At 37.4% G+C, this 18,304-nt stretch overlaps 1 protein-coding gene and 1 non-coding gene across 4 annotated transcripts in view; one reads left to right on the forward strand and one right to left on the reverse strand.

Moving 5' to 3' along the window:
- The first annotated feature begins 1,214 nt into the window (after positions 1-1,214).
- Trnas-uga (transfer RNA serine (anticodon UGA)) lies at positions 1,215-1,296 on the forward strand. Its single transcript has one exon. It is a non-coding gene; the product is annotated as a tRNA-Ser (tRNA).
- A 5,156-nt stretch (positions 1,297-6,452) lies between these two features.
- LOC127874854 (serine/threonine-protein kinase dst2-like) overlaps positions 6,453-18,304 on the reverse strand; it is a 30,788-nt gene continuing 18,936 nt past the window's right edge. Inside the window, exons 9-13 of one of the 3 annotated variants that reach the window (XM_052419511.1) lie at positions 16,168-16,267; positions 15,480-15,563; positions 13,920-14,003; positions 11,924-13,338; positions 6,453-7,612 (exon numbers count right to left, since the gene is read on the reverse strand). In XM_052419511.1, the coding sequence (XP_052275471.1) occupies positions 7,316-7,612; positions 11,924-13,338; positions 13,920-14,003; positions 15,480-15,563; positions 16,168-16,267 (1,980 nt within the window). In that variant the 3' untranslated portion in view covers positions 6,453-7,315. Of the gene's footprint in view, positions 7,613-11,097; positions 13,339-13,919; positions 14,004-15,479; positions 15,564-16,167; positions 16,268-18,304 lie in introns of those variants that run through there. The other 2 variants (XM_052419509.1, XM_052419510.1) reach the window with 2 other exon arrangements.

The raw sequence follows: 18,304 nt of genomic DNA on the forward strand, positions 1-18,304 counted from the left end.
AGACCCCAAGGTCCAAGGCGTACATAGTGAGGTTCGAGGTCATTTGATTATAGCATTTGATTATACTTGATTAATTGTTTCAAACCAATCATTGTATAAATAGCCAATCATAAAGCAAGGTAGCTTGAGGAAAATCAAATACTATTGTATTGTGCTTTGAGTTATTGTCTGAGCCATACTATAAAGACCGACGCTCGGTCGAAGACACGCTACAATTGTTATAAAAATGTATATATCAATAGAGGATATCGACGTTTAGTTTTTTCACTAAATAATTCGAAAATCTGGGACAAAACAATACTTTGTGGACATTTGGCACTAGAGAAGAAAGTTACACAGCTAACAAAAAATACATGGTAATTTTTTATTATTATTACAATTTTCAATTAAGAATGTCAAATGTCAATAAGAGCGGTGTGTAGCAGAGTGGGGGTAGTGCCTGCTATCTGCGCCCACGTCTCTTCATGGCGGCGGTGCACTGGGGACAGTACCACTTTCTCTTGGGCGACTGACTCACACCCACACACTTGTAGTGGAACCACTCTATCAGGCACTGGGAAAAAATTAACTATATATTGAATTCTAGCAAGCGAAAAATACAGAGCTGTGGAATACAAACATAAATCAACAGCTAGGCAAAATGTACTTGATCAGATAAGGCATTGACTGAAAAACACCCATGGTACATAAAATGCTCAACGGTCAGTGTATTAGAAAGAACTTTACTAAAAGCACCATAAACAACATTGTGTAACACATATAAATTAACTTAAGGTCACCAAAGCATAATTTATAGTGTCCCCCATGCCAAAGGGAGGTAAAGGTTCCATCCCACTCTGGAAGTGTTCTGGATATCAGCTTTCAGGACAACAAAGTTTGGTTCTACCATTGAAACTAGTTCAATAATGTCTCAATAAGCCTAAGGCTATCCATTTAAGGTAGCGCACCTCTAATGATTTCCCGCGATTTATTTTACGATCATTGCCGATCTTCAATGATCGCTTATTTCCGAGAGATGCATTATATTTCTTTCAAACTTCAAATTTTGATATATGTTTAACTTATTCATTTAGAATACATTATTTTCACTATAAATATTGACTTTTATCCAATTATCATCTGAAAAATACGATTTCGCGATTTCTTCAAAGATCGAGCGAGCCTTTTTACCTGTTTACTTATGAATATTGAATTTAAAGTTGCACTGATGTGAAGTTGTCGTGGCCGAGTGGTTAAGGCGATGGACTTGAAATCTTTTGGGATCTTCCCGCGCAGGTTCGATTCCTGCCGACATCGCATACTTTTTGCGACACGTTTTATTTCTTTTCTAACGTAATTTGATTTAATATAGCACATAAGCTATGTTTATTGTTAAATATGTTGAAAATTGTATGCACATCCTTCAATTTTAAAATTAAAACAACGTTATGGCTAAATTGATTAATTTACTGCTGAAAATACGAATGATGCATGTTGCATTTTTATTTTTATTTAAAAAAGTAAACGGTAAATCTGTCTATTTTTTTGGTATTTTTTTCTGTATATAGTGTTTCTATAAAAACTAAGTTTAAAATATAACTTAAATGATACTATTTTGAATTTTATGACACTTTGTTTTTAACCGACTCAATTTTTACTTGACTGAAATCACTTACATTTCATGGCGCTATTTCATAGATTAAAATTTGTAAAAAATAAATGTCTGTAAAATAATACTTATTTCATCTTGTTTAAACTTTAAACACCTTTACTGCATCTGTACACACCAACTGCATGCCCATATTTGGAAATTTGAATGAATTATGGAGCTTTTATATACCCCAGGGGTGAAAATAAACTTGACAAAAGCCAAGCGTCAGGGTGGTTTTGAAAAAATCGGTATATTTTTTTAAAAAGCATGGAAAGCCTACCTACAAATTTGCATGTAGTTCAGTGAAATGATGCTGATTAGGAAAATAATTAATTAAATTATATTTGGATATGTGCCCATTAGAGGTGCGCTACCTTAAAAGCTAAACTAAATAGGCTTAAACTGCACAAATAAACATAAACACGTATGCTTGATCTGGAACTGCATAACATAGTAGCAATACATGTTACGTAGTGTTTACAAGTAGGTATGTTATGTAGGGCAAGAAGTTTTTTTAGCTCATCTATTTTTTGAAAAAAAATTATGAGCTATTGTCATCACCTTGGCGTCGGCGTTGGCATCCGGTTAAGTTTTGTGTTTAGGTCCACTTTTCTCAGAAAGTATCAATGCTATTGCATTCAAACTTGGTACACTTACTTACTATCATGAGGGGACTGGGCAAGCAAAGTTAGATAACTCTGGCATGCATTTTGACTGAATTATGTGCCCTTTTTATACTTAGAAAATTGAAAATTTTGGTTAAGTTTTGCGTTTAGGTCCACTTTTTTCAGAAAGTATCAATGCTATTGCATTCAAACTTGGTACACTTACTTACTATCATGAGGGGACTGGGCAGGCAAAGTTAGATAACTCTGGCGTGCATTTTGTCAGAATTATGTGCCCTTTTTATACTTAGAAAATTGAAAATTTTGGTTAAGTTTTGTGTTTAGGTCCATTTTATTCCTTAAGTATCAAAGCTATTGCTTTCATACTTGAAACACTTACTAACTATCATAAGGGGACTGTGCAGGCAAAGTAATGTAACTCTGACTGGCATTTTGACAGAATTATGTGCCCTTTTTATACTTAGAAAATTGAAAATTTGGTTATGTTTTGTGTTTAGGTCCACTTTATTCCTACAGTATCAAAGCTATTGCTTTCATACTTGCAACACTTATTAACTATCGTAAGGGGACTGTGCAGGCAAAGTTATGTAACTCTGACTGGCATTTGGACGGAATTATGGGCCCTTTATACTTAGAAAATTGAAAGTTTGGTTAAGTTTTGTGTTTTGGTCCACTTTACCCCTAAAGTATCATAGATATTGCTTTCATACTTGGAACACTCGCAAACTGTCATAAGGGTACAGTAAAAGAACAAGTTGCATAACTCTGGATGTCATTTTTACGGAATTATGGCCCTTTTTTGACTTAGTAACTTTGAATATATGGTTAAATTTTGTGTTTCGATCCACTTTACTGCTTAAGTATCAAGGCTATTGCTTTCAAACTTCAAATACTTTCATGCTATCATGAGGTTACTGTACCTGGCAAGTTGAATTTTACCTTGACCTTTGAATGACCTTGACTCTCAAGGTCAAATTATTTAATTTTGCTAAAATTGCCATAACTTCTTTATTTATGATTAGATTTGATTGATACTTTGACAAAACTACTCTTACCTGACATACCACAATAGACTCCACCCAAACCATCGCCCGTGCCCCCCCCCCCCCCCCGAATCCCCCCCCTATTTTTTAATTATTTTATTTTTATTTTTTTAAAGATCATCTCACAAATGACCACCACACCCTCACACTATACCCCCCCCCCTCCCCAATTTTTTTTTTAAACGGTTAGAAAACAAAACTATTTTGATTATTTTATGTTTGAAATACCGTCCAACCATCGCATCCAAGAATCCCCCCCTCCCCCCACCCGAATCCCCCCCCCCTAATTTATTTTTAATTTTTTTTTTTTTTTAAGATCATCTCACAAATTACCACCACACCCTCACACTATACCCCCCAACTCACCCCCCCCCCCCCAATTTTTTTTTTAAACTTAAAAAACACAAATATTTATTTTTATTATTTTATGTTTGAAATACCCTCCAACCGTCGCACCCAAGAATCCCCACCACCCCCCCCCCCCCCACCCCCCCACCCCCGAATTTTTTTTTTTCATTTTTTTTGCATTTTTGGAACATAATGTAATAAATGTCCACACCCCCACACAATGCACCCCTCTTCACTCCACCCCTCCCTCCTTTGTGATTGAAAATGAGAGTCCCTTCACCTTTAAAAAGAAAATAGATGAGCGGTCTGCACCCGCAAGGCGGTGCTCTTGTTTTATTTTGTCTTTTTTATTGCTTTTTTAATTAAAAAACAAATTATATTGTGTGTTTTGTTTTTACAGAAAATTGTCTTGAATTGGCAAAAAATGTTTATATTTTAAGTTTTTATGTGTCTTTTTTTGGACAATCCATACCTCTCCCTTATTACAGAAAAGCTTCCTTTACCATTCATGTTACCTCATGCTTTCTTCCATGTCAAATAGTTCATGTATTTTATTTACTAAAACAAAAATGAAAAGAGTAAAGCAAACACAAATATGAATGAGAACACTCAAATGTGATTTGCAATCCCCGTATAACTGATGTCAAGCAAGAAACTACTAAGTCAAGAAATCTCTATGTCTACAAAGATTGTCAAGAAGGTCATCATGGCCATGAAGTGCTCACATGAGTTCAAGATGAACCACTTGTTCGAGAGTTTAACTAATGACAAAGTTTTGCTCCCCACTTGACCCAGATTTAGATAATCATTCTGACCCTGTTTAATGAAGATTGAGTCATTAATGTGGCTTGCTACGTGGTTTTGGGGGTTTTCATAGGTTTGACCTCGTCACCCTAGTTTTTGAACATGCATGTTCTAGATTCAAACTTGGCCTAAATATTGTCATGACAAACATTCCTACCAGTTTTAATAGTGATTGAGGTATAAATATGGCCTCTAAAGTGGTTACAAGTTGTTGTTTTTTAGATTTGACCTGGTAACCTAGTTTTTGGATGTTTATAACACTGATGTAAACTCTGCCATGATATTGTCAAGATAAACATTCTGAATAAGTTTCATCACAATTGAGTCATTAATATGGCCCCTACAGTGGTAACATGAAATGTTTAAGGACCAGCCCTGTTGACCTTGTTTTTTGGATTCTTCATACTCGGTTAAGCTAAAAGTTTTTATGCTTTTTGCAAAGCTCTGGGCACAATATGAAGAGAATTTCTTATTACAATCCTCTAGTCAATTATTTAACAGAAAAAAAACAATTGCCTGTACAGTACAGGACAATATATACAATACAATATTAAACATTATAATTATTTCAGTACCATAAATAAGTTCCTATTCACATGAAATTACCCTGCAATAAAAAAGCACAAGGGTATACATACATCATCATTATAACATCCAACATGAAAATGATATTAGCTCAATAAATAACAAGAGTTCTGCGGTCGGAGACATATACCTGCCCCCCCCCCCCCCCCAAACTGGGCTTTGAACTAGTGACCCCAATTTCAATAAGGGTCATTTACTGTCCAAGGCCAATGCGCATGTAAAGAATCAAGCCAATTAGTTGATGAGTTATTGATTGGAAACAATTTTCACACTTATTGTGACCTTGACCTAGTGACCCCAATTTTGATAGGGGTCATCTACTGTCCAAGGCCAATGCACATGGGAAGTATCAAGCCAAACGGTCGATTCGTTGACGAGTTATTGATCAGAAATGCTTTTCCCACTTATTGTGCCAGTGACCATGAACTTTGACCTAGTGACCCCAATTTCAATACCGGTCATCTACTGTCCAAGGCCAATGCACATGAGAAATATCAAGCCAATCGGTGAATCAGTTGACGAGTTATCGATCATAAACAATTTCACACTTGGTGTGTAACAATTTTACACTTAGTGTGTAACAGTGACCTTTGACCTAGTGTCCTCAAGTTCAATAGAGGTTATCTACTGTCCAAGGCCAAAGCACATGGGAAGTATCAAGCCAATTGGGGAATCAGTTGACGAGTTATTGATCGGAAACGATTTCACACTTAGTGTGTAACAGTGACCTTGACCTTTGACCTGGTGATCCCAATTTCATTAGGGGTACCGTAATTACTCTATGTTTTCGGACACCCCTTTTTTAGCAAAAATAATTATTTTTCATGACTCTTAATTTTCTGACATACAGGTTTTCTTCCATAATTAATGTCTCTAAGTTTTTGGACAGTATATTTTACAGCGCTATTTTACCAAATTTCGGTCCAGTTTTCGATATCTAATGACATTTCGATCATGGGGTTTAACAACCAGATTAACATCATAAAACATGGCAGGTGCATGCCTGAGGGCAACGGACCATTACATTTGCGTAATTGGGTAAATAACCTTGTAAACCAGTATTAAACAATGGTTTCATCCGATAGCATAAGCGTTATGACAATTACCAGGGGTAGTGCCAATAAGCAGTTCAAATGTCTACCGCAATGGTACTACCCCGACTCGGTAAAATAACTGTGACAAATACTAAACACTTCAAAGTGTGATGCACCCTATTGCAAGTTTTACGAACAATGTTAGGCGTTAGACAACTATCGCAAAAACAAACAAACAAAAAATTCAAAGAATTCATAGTTTGCTTTATTTATTGCGTTAATTACTGGTTCATACTAGCGAGTTTCCTTACATCACATGCTCATCTTAACTCGTTGGTCAAAATACAACCTTGTAGTAACTTTCTGTCAAATAAATCAAAGACCTATAATATCTATAGGTCTTTGAATAAATTAAGCATTTAAAATTCAGTGCAAACATATATAACTGTAATTTATACTATACGGCATGGTATTTTACAAGCGCGTGCTATTACCGGTAGTCGTTGATACAATTGACGCTATTTTCGGACACTTCAATTTTCTACTAAGTTTTCGGATACCTGTATTTTGTGAATATTTTTCATATCTAAGTTTAATAAAAAAAATATTTGTAAGTGTCCGAAAATATAGAGTCATTACGGTAATCTACTGTCAAAGGCCAATGCACATGTGAAGTATCAAGCCAATTGGTCCATTGGTTGACAATTATTGATCATAAATGATTTTCACACTTAGTGTAATAGTGACCTTAACCTTTGACCTAGTGACCCCAAATTTAATAGGGGTCATCTACTGTCCAAGGCCAATGCACATATGAAGTATCAAGCCAAGCGGTCAATTGGTTGACGAGTTATTGATTGAAAACGATTTTCACACTTCGAGTGACCCTGACCTTTGACCTAGTGACCCCAATTTTGATAGGGTCATCTACTGTCCAAGGCCAATGCACATGTGAAGTATCAAGCCAATCGGTCAATTGGTTGAAGAGTTATTGATTGGAAACAATTTTCACACTTAGTGTTATAGTGACCTTTGACCTAGTGACCCCAATTTCAAAAGGGGTCATCTACTGTTCAAGGCCAATGCACATGTGAAGTATCAAGCCAATGGGTCAATTTGTTGACGAGTTATTGATTGGAAACGAACTGGTTGACAGACAGACAGACCGTCCAACATCCAGCAAAACAATATACACCTTCTTGGAAGATGGGCATTATTAGCAATTCACAAGAAATTATCCTATATTCAACCCACATAAGGGCATGCAAACATCATTATTATCATCAGCACCACTAAGAATTTCCAAATTACAATAAATTTGCCTACAATCAAACTGCAGATATGCATACATACATCATCGTTATCACATCCAACCATATCGCAGTACGAGACCTGATTGCACAAGCAGTATCTTGTTTCGTCTTGCCAGTTTACTGGCTCCCCGTTCTCATCAACAATCTGCAGCTCGTTGGTCGGCTTTTCTGCCGGCGTCGGCAATGTGTCAACAGACGTCGGCTGCTGGGACAGTGCCGATATCACCGTCTGTAATATCAGAAAGGATTTCAAAGTATGAGGTGGCAAACATGATTGCATATTTTGCCACACAAATGTAATTAGAGCTGAGAATCAAAGATGACTAATACCTTTGGAAAATTATAACAGCTATACATTATAACAGCAATAGTTGAGGGCAATTACATAGGACTGTGTGGATCAATGGGTGTGAATTTAACAAAAGCTTTGAATATTCATATTTAATGGTGACATATTTAACATTTCAATTATTCACTTAACAAAAAGTCCAGTTGGTATACAGATAACATACTAATGCCATGAATACTATGTTTAGCAATACCAGCATGTTCACAAATGTTTAGTACCTTTATTTAAATGTTCAGTGTACAATTAATACAGAATATAAGTACACGAGTCTGTGGCTTGAAATGCATCACAATATGTCAATATGAAACTAGTTTAATTGTATTAAACGAAATGTGAAGGCAAATGTGTTTTGTTACAATACTTTAACTTCCTGAACTTGGTATATGATGCACAATTCATTGCATGCTTGACGAGGCATTTCTCAGCTAAATATTGGAAGGAATTTAACTTATTTGTTTAGTATGTTTCATTTACAAGAGGGCCAAGATGGCCCAAGTTCGCTCACCTGAGAGGAGTCGGTTCATTCAATCTTTACCAAACGTCAAACTTGACCTAGATATTGTCCAGAAAAACATCCTGGTCAAGTTTCATCATTATTGAACCAAAACTCTGGCATATAGTGTTTTTGTAAGATTTGACCTCGTGACCTATATTTTGAGTTGACCCCCCCTTACCAAACAGCAAACTTTGCTTACAAAAATAAATATTATGACCAAGATTCATAAAATCTGAAACAAAATTGTGACCTCTAGAGTGTTTACAAGGATTTTGTAAAATATAATGAAAATTTGGACAATATAAGGGCATTAACTATGTGATATATATAAAACCAATCTTTGTACCAAGTTTCATGATGATTGGGCAAAAATTGTGACTTCTAGAGTGTTCACAAGCTTTTTTTACTATATAAATATAAGAAAACTGCCCCCCCCCCCCCCCCCCCCCCCCCCCCCGGCTGCCATGTTATTCCACTGACCGGACACATTTTCAAACTCAACTCTTATATCAAGGAAAAAAAAATCAGACGAAATTTCATGAAAATTGGGCCAAAAATGTGACTTCTAGAGTGTTCGCATGTTTTCACTATAAACATATAGAGAAACATTTCCCGCCCACTGGCTGCCATGTTTTTTCACCGATCTGGACCATTTTCTAACTCGTCCGAGATATCAATAAAACCAATGTTTTGACCAACTTTCATGATGATTGGGCAAAAATTGTGACTTCTAGAGTGTTTACAAGGTTTCTCTATAGCCAAATAAGGAAAACTGCCGCGCCCACAGGCGGCGTTGTTTTTCAACGGACTGGAACCACTTTTGAACTGGATCAACATATCATTAAGGCAAACATTTTACAAAGTTACATGAAGATTGGGCATGAAAAGTGACTTCTACAGTGTTTACAAGGTTTGTCTTTTTTTTTACCTAGTGACCTAGTTTTTGACCCAGCATGACCCAGTTTCGAACTTAATCAAGATATTATTGGGACAAATCTTCTGACCAAGTTTCATGAAGATCGGACATGAAATGTGGCCTCTAGAGTGTTTACAAACCAAATGTGGTAGACGGACGGACGGACGACGGACAAAGACCGGTCACAAAAGCTCACCTGAGCAATCAGGTGAGCTAAAAAGAGGTGCATTATCATTAACTGCTTTTTGGTATTTTTGGTTTGTGTTGGAATTTTTTTTGCTTTATCTCAAATGTCAACAAGGGCTGTTTGTAAAACATGCATGCCCCCCATATGGGCTCTCCATTGTAGTGAGAGCCATTGTGTGAATATGTTTTTTGTCACTGTGACCTTGACCTTTGACCTAGTGACCTGAAAATCAATAGGGGTCATCTGCCAGTCATGATCAATGTACCTATGAAGTTTCATGATCCTAGCCATAAGCATTCTTGAGTTATCATCCGGACACCATTTTACTATTTCGGGTCACCGTGACCTTGACCTTTGACCCTGTGACCTGAAAATCAATAGGGGTCATCTGCGAGTCATGATCATTCTACCTTTCAAGTTTCATGATCCTAGGAATAAGCGTTCTTCAGTTATCATCCGGAAACCATTTTACTATTTCGGGTCATCGTGACCTTGACCTTTGACCTAATGACCTGAAAATCAATAGGGGTCATCTGCAAGTCATGATCAATCTACCTATCAAGTTTCATGATCCTAGACCTAAGCGTTCTTGAGTTATCATCCCGAAACCATTTTACTATTTCGGGTTACTGTGACCTTGACCTTTGACCTAGTGACCTGAAAATCAATAGGGGTCATCTGCAAGTCCTCATCAATCTACCTATCAAGTTTCATGATCCTAGGCCTAAGCGTTCTTGAGTTATCATCCGGAAACCATTTTACTATTTCGGGTCACTGTGACCTTGACCTTTGACCTAGTGACCTGAAAATCAATAGGGGTCATCTGCGAGTCATGATCAATCTACCTATCAAGTTTCATGATCCTAGGCCTAAGCCTTCTTGAGTTATCATCCGGAAACCATTTTACTATTTAGGGTCACCGTGACCTTGACCTTTGACCTATTGACCTCAAAATCAATAGGGGTCATCTGCGAGTCATGATCAATGTACCTCTGAAGTTTCATGGTCCTAGGCCTAAGCGTTCTTGAGTTATCGTCTGACAACCACCTGGTGGACGGAATGACCGACCGACAAACCGACAGACCGACATGAGCAAAGCAATATACCCCCCCTTCTTCGAAGGGAGGCATAATAAATAATGTGGAATAAAAATATATTCAGTTACTATTCAGCCAATTCATGGTTTGTATCAATGTACCCCAGTTAGTCTAATTGTACTTGTTTTGTTTACTATATTGAGGAGCATCCGTTAGGTTCCCATCAAATCATCAACTTGGACTTTGAAAGTTAGAAGGTGTACTGAATCATCATTGTTTACTTAAAATTATTTCAATAATCGACATTTTCTTCATTAATAATATCCTGGTGCATGAAGAGTAAATGTTACAAGAGCACCGCAGAACGGGTGCCACGCTTGGCTACTGGTGCAGTTTTGAATAAATGAAAGCTTGTCAGATTTTTTTATTTTTTTTTAAAGGTCACAGTGACCTAGTGACCCAAAAATGGGTGTGGCGTGTAGAACTCATCAAGGTGCATCTACATATGAAGTTTCAAAGTTGTAGGTGGAAGCAATTTGATTTAAGAGCCAATGTTCAAAACCTTAACAAAATGTTAAGGTTTTAGCACGACGTGGACATCGGATGGCGGACAACGAGCTGGCTATGACAATACCTCGGGTTTTCTCCAAAAACACCAAGCTAAAAATTAGCACTACATAAAAAAACATATCTAACGAGGTTATTTCTACATTTACGAACACACAAAAAAACTGCTTAAAACATTTTCATTCTAAATGGTAAACAATTGTTTCAATACATGTACAGAGAGATCAGTGCATTTTTCATTTCATTGAAACCTCAAAGCGATTTAAATACCCTTTTTTATGAAAAAAATGAACACAACACGTAATTATTAATTTCTTCGAGGACTTTCAAAGTCTATAACATAAGTATTGTTAATGTTTTTATCAGATGTAAATTGGTCTTGTGATAAAGACCGCTCGTATGGTTTTGTTGAAGTTCGGTGTTGATTCTTCCGTTGTCTAGGAACTTTTGCCCCTTGTTGCTTACACTCTGTTGAATTTTTGTCCCTGACATTGTCTTGGAGACACTTTTGAGCATATTGTCTGTCAATGAAGTATTCCTCGTCAGAATGGGAGACATCACTGTCTGATCCACTGAAAGATTCCATTCTGTATTTGTCAATGCTATGGTTGTCCAACCTACGTTTGTAAATGTTATGTTCGTCGTCCAGCTTTGGTTTTTCAATCCTGCGTTCATATGACCCCTCAACACTAGTTTCATGATCTTTTCTCTGTTTTGCAGTTTTCTGAAAGGAAAGGCTTCGTTTTGCCTCCTTCCTTTTCTTGACTCTCATTTTCTCAATTCTTTGTGCTATCCCCAAATTCAATGATTTTGCTTCTGAGGCAGGTGTGCCATGAAACGCGAACCAGTCAGGATTAATGCGTTCAAATTTTGCTGCACTGTTTTGTACGTTTTTGCAATTAATACCTGACCACATGTTTTCAGAGATCCTCGAAGGCAAACCTGGAGAACCACCCTGGCTATGCAATCTGGTACTCAGGCTTCTTACCTCTGTATTGTCTTCCCCACCGGAGAGTGGTCTTGATTTTCTTCTGCCAGTGTTGGAAGCAGTATTCAGAGATGCTCTGGCAGAATCAGAACTGTAGGAAGAGTTTTCTGAAGAATATCGGTTGATAGAAGACTTCAGTCCAATAGAATCTACAGAACTTGTAATGTTTTTAAAACCACTGTCATTTTGATTGATAGGTGCTTCTTTCTTGTCGGTCAAAGGCCGTTTGTAAATTATTTCAGGACTTTCCAAACTGTAGGGCTTCATATATTTAACAGGTTTGATTGGTGTAGGAAGAACGTTCTGTGAAATTCCCTCAAACAAAGCTGCCTTGCTTTCCCTTCTCCTGAAAACTCCACTAGAGACAGTTTCATTGTTTTGTTTGTGGTGTGTGCGTTTTCTTGAATAATTGTCTACATTTTCACCTGACACAACAGGATTTGCTTCCGTGGACTGAAAGCCTGATGAAAGATTCCTTCTTTCTTGGATGCAGTTTTCATCATTTTGAGAACCACTGCATTCTGTTCTCATTTCTTGCAACTGTCTGGGTTTGTGCCCAGCAGTTGTCGCTGGATAGTTTGTCCTCTTTTTACCTGAGTGACTCCCATACATGTGTCTTTTCCTTTCTATCGAGCCACAGTCCGATGGCATCTGCTGCTTGCCTTCCTTTCCCATTGGCGGTGACAACAGATCTATGTACTCTGAGTCATTATCTACATCAATGCTCTCCTTTGCAGTGCGTTTTCTGCCGATTCCATTCTTATTTTGCACGATGTTCCCTCTTGCAATCCCATCATCAGTTTCTTTGCTTCTGTGAGCTTCAGATGCTTCAGTATCCACCTGTGTGACCATTTTTCTTTCCTCAAGGTTTTCAGTAAATAAAAGTTTTTTGTCTTCTCTGGCTGAACATGTAAATTGTGTACCCTTGTCTTCGAATGATCTACCTTTTGTAACCACAATCCCATACTTCGCACAAGGTCTTTCAACATTTGTTGCAAACTCTGTAAGCATGTTAAGTCTTCCATGAGCATGCTTTCTATCCAAATCTACTTCAGCCCAATTTTGTTCTTTCTTGATCTCTTCCAGAAGTTTTGACATCTTGTTTTTGATATTGTCAGAGAATTTTCCATGCTCAATTCCCTTGGACACATTTCTCAACATAGACAAATCACTTATAGCAGCTTTTTCCTCCCCTTGGCATGCAGAATAATTCGATTCATGGCTTTGGTTAGGGACTTTTCCTTTTACTGGAGATGGTTTTATGATGGTCACTTGATCTAAGGGGGGCAGCTCTGATGTACCCATTTTTAGTAAATCCATGGAAGTGGGTTGTCTTCTCTTTATATCAGGGGACACTTTTGGCTTGTATTGGTACACATCTGTCAGGAAAGTGCTCCTGGATTGATCCTTTGTACCTAAAATAGACAATACTCTGTGTGTAGCATTATCATTCTAGATATTTATATAAAAAACAAGAGATGTGTTTGTCAGAAACACAATGTTCCCTATTGCGCCGCTTTGATTTTTTTTTCATTTGGCAGGTACTGATAATTATCTCCCTTTAAAGCTTATTACTTCCCTTGGATTTGTTTTTGACCTTTGACCTTGAAGGATGACCTTAACCTTAACCTTTCGCCACTCAAAATGTGCAGCTCCGTGAGATACACATGAATGTCAAATATCAAGTTTCTATCTTCAATATTGTAAAAATTATCGCAAAACTTTAACTTTGGGACAGAATGACAGACAGACAGGCCCAAAACAATATGCCCCCGATCATTCAATCATGGGGCATAAAAAAAGCAATAACAGTTTAATGTTAGAACCACTTAGCTATAAAGTTTTTATTCACTTTATTTAACAATCCAAAACATAAATAAGTATCATTCTCTTTTGAAATCAGGCATACTCAGTATGTCTAAATAATGAAGGGCTTGTACGAGAGTCATCTTGTTTAATTTTAAATGGCATGGATATAAAACTGAAAGTAAATTACCAGGTAGCATATTAAGAAAACTCAGGGGCAGAGAGCTTGCAAAGAAAGGATGCCTTGATGCCTCAGCAGCAGTCAAACGATCCTCTGCAAAATGCAACAAACAAACATTGCCATGGTGTTCTTAGGGAAACAACCTAAATATTAGCTCTACGGTATAATTTGCACATGGTTTAAACATACTGGCAGCACGTTTAATTGTCATATTGCCTAACTAATGTCCATTTATACATGTGACAATTTGACATTTTTTAGATTTTTATATCCCATTACTCTGTGGACATGCACCTCAATTTCATATAAAAAACAAGAAACCGTCGGAGACGGGTGATGCTCCCCAAAAGTTTTTTTGTCACAATATTGCACTATATATTCAGATAAAAGGAAATGTCTTGAGGGCACAGTAGTTGGGGGGGACAAGAATTTTTTTATAGAAAATTTCAAAGGGCCATAACTCTGTGAAAAATCATCCGACCAGAACCCGCTGATAATATGCACATCTCCTCTTGGTAGTGAAGCTTCCCATAAAGTTTCATTGAATTCCGGTCATTAGTTGCTGAGAAATAGCCCGGACAAGAATTGCACTATATGAACAGTCAATGGAAAATTTTAAAAATTTCATTTCAAAACTTTTAAAGGGCCACAACTCTGTGAAAAATCATCCGACCAGACCCCGCTGATAATATGCACATCTCCTCTTGGTAGTGAAGCTTCCCATAAAGTTTCATTTAATTCCGGTCATTAAATTTTGGGGGAGCATAAAAACCAGACAAAACAATACAATTTTGCCACCTTGTGTTTAATGCAAAATGTTAACACTTTAGGTCTTTGAAATTCTTTATGTGTCATTTGAGTTTGGTAGTTGATCACTAGCAGTTTATGTTGAAGAACTATAATGGAAGCATTCATTTAACATAAGCAAGCTAGCTTTTATCCAATCAGCCTTAACCCTTTCCCACTAAGAAGCAAAGTGAAAATGGCTATGTGCAAACAGCATAAAACCAGAAAAGCCTGCGAGTAACTCGCAGTCTGTTCTGGTTTTATGCTGTTTGCTGCTCATCTGACATCAGTATCTAAAGGTTGGAATTGAAGCCTTTAACACTTAAATCTAGTTAGAAAGGTTTTCAATTAAATTTAACTTTAAGGGACTAAAAATGTGTAAAAATATGTATCAAAGTGGTAAAGGGTTAAACAACACAAACCACAAATCTGAATCAGTGCTCCAGCTAGGAATTAAAAAGGGCAGGGAGGGGGGCTATTTTGTCGTTTCTGAAATGCTCTCTGTTGCATATTCAGTTTCATATTAATAATATGTAAGGTTATATTATTTCCATTATTATTAAACCATGAAAAAAATCTACATTAAGGGATAAATTAATAACAATTCTATAAGTGAATAATTAATATTATATATTCCTCAATCAAAAACAAAAAATTAAATAAAAGGGCTGGGCGGGTCCTCAGAGGAGAAGGGCGGGGCATCAGAAGGGCAGGGCAGAGCGCCCTTCCATTTAGGCATTCCTAGCTAGAGCACTGTGAAGCAATCTATGATTAAATCCAGACCTGGTCTGTATGCTAACAGTCCAGCCAAGAGATTGGCAAAGCTGAGGTCACCACAGTTGAGATGTTCGTGTAGCCGTAGTGTGGCTGAAAACATCGATGTTAGAACATTAAAACACATGGACAATATTTATTAATTTCAACAAATGGAATAGAATTTCATGAAGTATAATTGGTTTTTATGAAAGTGGGATCAAAATAAACTAGGATATGGGTAACAGTAATTAAATACTTGTAAATCAAGACAAATTTCACCTGTTTTCACCATGTTCATTATAAAATGGATTATCCCTTCATCAAATGCGTGTTAAACACATTAGATAAGCTTGATACAGGAAAATATTTTTTTCGATTCCAAAGGATGTAATTTAAGGTTTTTCAGCAAACTCTTTCAATAGCCATTTAATGTTTTCATAAATCAATAAAATTTCAACAGATTGTAACATTTGTGTACTTTCACCGACCTACAGGGGTAAATGATAAGGAGCTGTACCAAGTATGCTTCTATTTTGCTCCACATCTCTCCCTAGCACTAATACAATTGAAGATACAAGTAGGTATACATGACAAAATATGTTGTTTCTTGGTGCTTATGAGGCTGGATTATGTAAAGTAAAAAACAACTGGGTGACATTATTTTGCCTAAGTAACAAAGGGTTACTATTTGATTTGAAAACACTGTTATACAAACCATTCTGCCCGTTGGTATCTTCTGTAAACTGCTCATAAGTGTGAAAGTACTTCCCACGTCTGAATACCTGACTAGGCAGTGGCCCGAGAAGTTTCACAATCTGGAAATACAAATACTTGTTCAAGGACTTGTTCATATACAAGAAATGTGTTCATAAGCTATATCCAAATAAACACCACTTTTCCTCACTAAAAGTCTTTAAATTCATTGAGCTTTCCCCCAAAGAGACAAACCATTAACAAGAGCACCGCCTTACGGGTGCAGACCGCTCATCTATTTTTCTTTTTAAAGGTGTAGGGACCTATCACAATTTCAATCACAAAGGAGGGAGGGGTGGAGTGGAGAGGGGTGTATAGTGTGGGGGTGAGGTCATTTATTACATTATCTTCCAAAAATGCAAACAAAAAAAATTTGGGGCGGGGGGGGGGGGGGGAGATTCTTGGGTGGGATGGTTGGACGGTATTTCAAAAATAAAATAATAAAAATAAATACCAGTATTTGTATTTTTTAACCATGTTTGAAAAAAACAAGAGATGTGTTTGTCAGAAACACAATGCCCTCTATTGCGCCGCTTTGAAACAAAAATTATTTTGTTGTTTTTTTTACCTTTGACCTTAAAGGATGACCTTGACCTTCAACTACTCAAAATGTGCAGCTTTATGAGAACGCCGCTTTGAAATATTATTTGTTTGACCTTTGACCTTGAAGGATGACCTTGAAGGATGACCTTGAACTTCCACCACTCAAAACGTGCTGCTTCAAGATAATGCCACTTTGAAATTTTTTTGTTTTGACCTTTGACCTTGAAGGATGACCTTGACCTTGAAGGATGACCTTGATCTTGAAGGATGACCTTGACCTTGAACTTCCAGCACTAAAAATGTGTAGCTTCATGATAACCGACGCTTTAAATTATTTTTTTGACCTTTGACCTTGAAGGATGACCTTGACCTTAATCTTCCACCACTCAAAATGTGTAGCTTCATGCCACTTTGAATTTTTTGACCTTTGACTTTGAAGGATGACCTTGACCTTGAAGAATGACCTTGACCTTGAACTTCCACCCCTTTAAATGTGCAGCTTCATGAGAACGCCGCTTTGAAATTAAAACAAGGGCTGTTTGTAAAACATGCATGCCCCCCATATGGGCTGTCCGTTGTAGTGGCAGCCATTGTGTGAATACGTTTTTTGTCACTGTGACCTTGACCTTTGACCTAGTGACCTGAAAATCAATAGGGGCCATCTGCTAGTTACGATCAATGTACCTATGAAGTGTCATGATCCTAGGCAAAAGCGTTCTTGAGTATTCATCCGAAAATCATTTTACTATTTCGGGTCACCGTGACCTTGACCTTTGACCTTGTGACCTCAAAATCAATAGGGGTCATCTGCCAGTCATGATCAATCTACCTATGAAGTTTCATGATCCTAGGCATATGCGTTATTGAGTTATCATCCGAAAACCATTTTACTATTTCGGGTCACAGTGACCTTGACCTTTGACCTAGTGACATCAAAATCAGTAGGGGTCATCTGCGAGTCATGATCAATCTACCCATGAAGTTTCATGATCCTAGGCGTATGCGTTCTTGAGTTATCATCCGGAAACCATTTTACTATTTCGGGTCACCGTGACCTTGACCTTTGACCTAGTGACCTCAAAATCAATAGGGGTCATCTGCCAGTCATGATCAATCTACCCATGAAGTTTCATGATCCTAGGCGTATGCGTTCTTGAGTTATCATCCGGAAACCATTTTACTATTTCGGGTCACCGTGACCTTGACCTTTGACCTAGTGACCTCAAAATCAATAGGGGTCATCTGCAAGTCATAAGGTTTCATGATCCTAGCCCCAAGCGTTCTTGAGTCATCATCCGGAAACCACCTGGTGGACGGACCGACCGACTGACAGACCGACCGACCGACATGTGCAAAGCAATATACCCCCTCTTCTTAAAAGGGGGGCATAAAAATAATAATTGACATTTGACCTTGAAGGATGACCTTGACCTTGAAGGATGACCTTGAACTAGAACTTCCACCACTCAAAATGTGCAGCTTCATGAGATACACATGCATGCCAAATAGCAAGTTGCTATCTTCAATATAAAAAAGTAATGGCAAATGTTAAAGTT

The sequence above is a fragment of the Dreissena polymorpha genome, chromosome 3 (assembly GCF_020536995.1).
Source record: "Dreissena polymorpha isolate Duluth1 chromosome 3, UMN_Dpol_1.0, whole genome shotgun sequence".
In the NCBI taxonomy this organism is placed as follows: Eukaryota; Metazoa; Mollusca; class Bivalvia; order Myida; family Dreissenidae; genus Dreissena; species Dreissena polymorpha.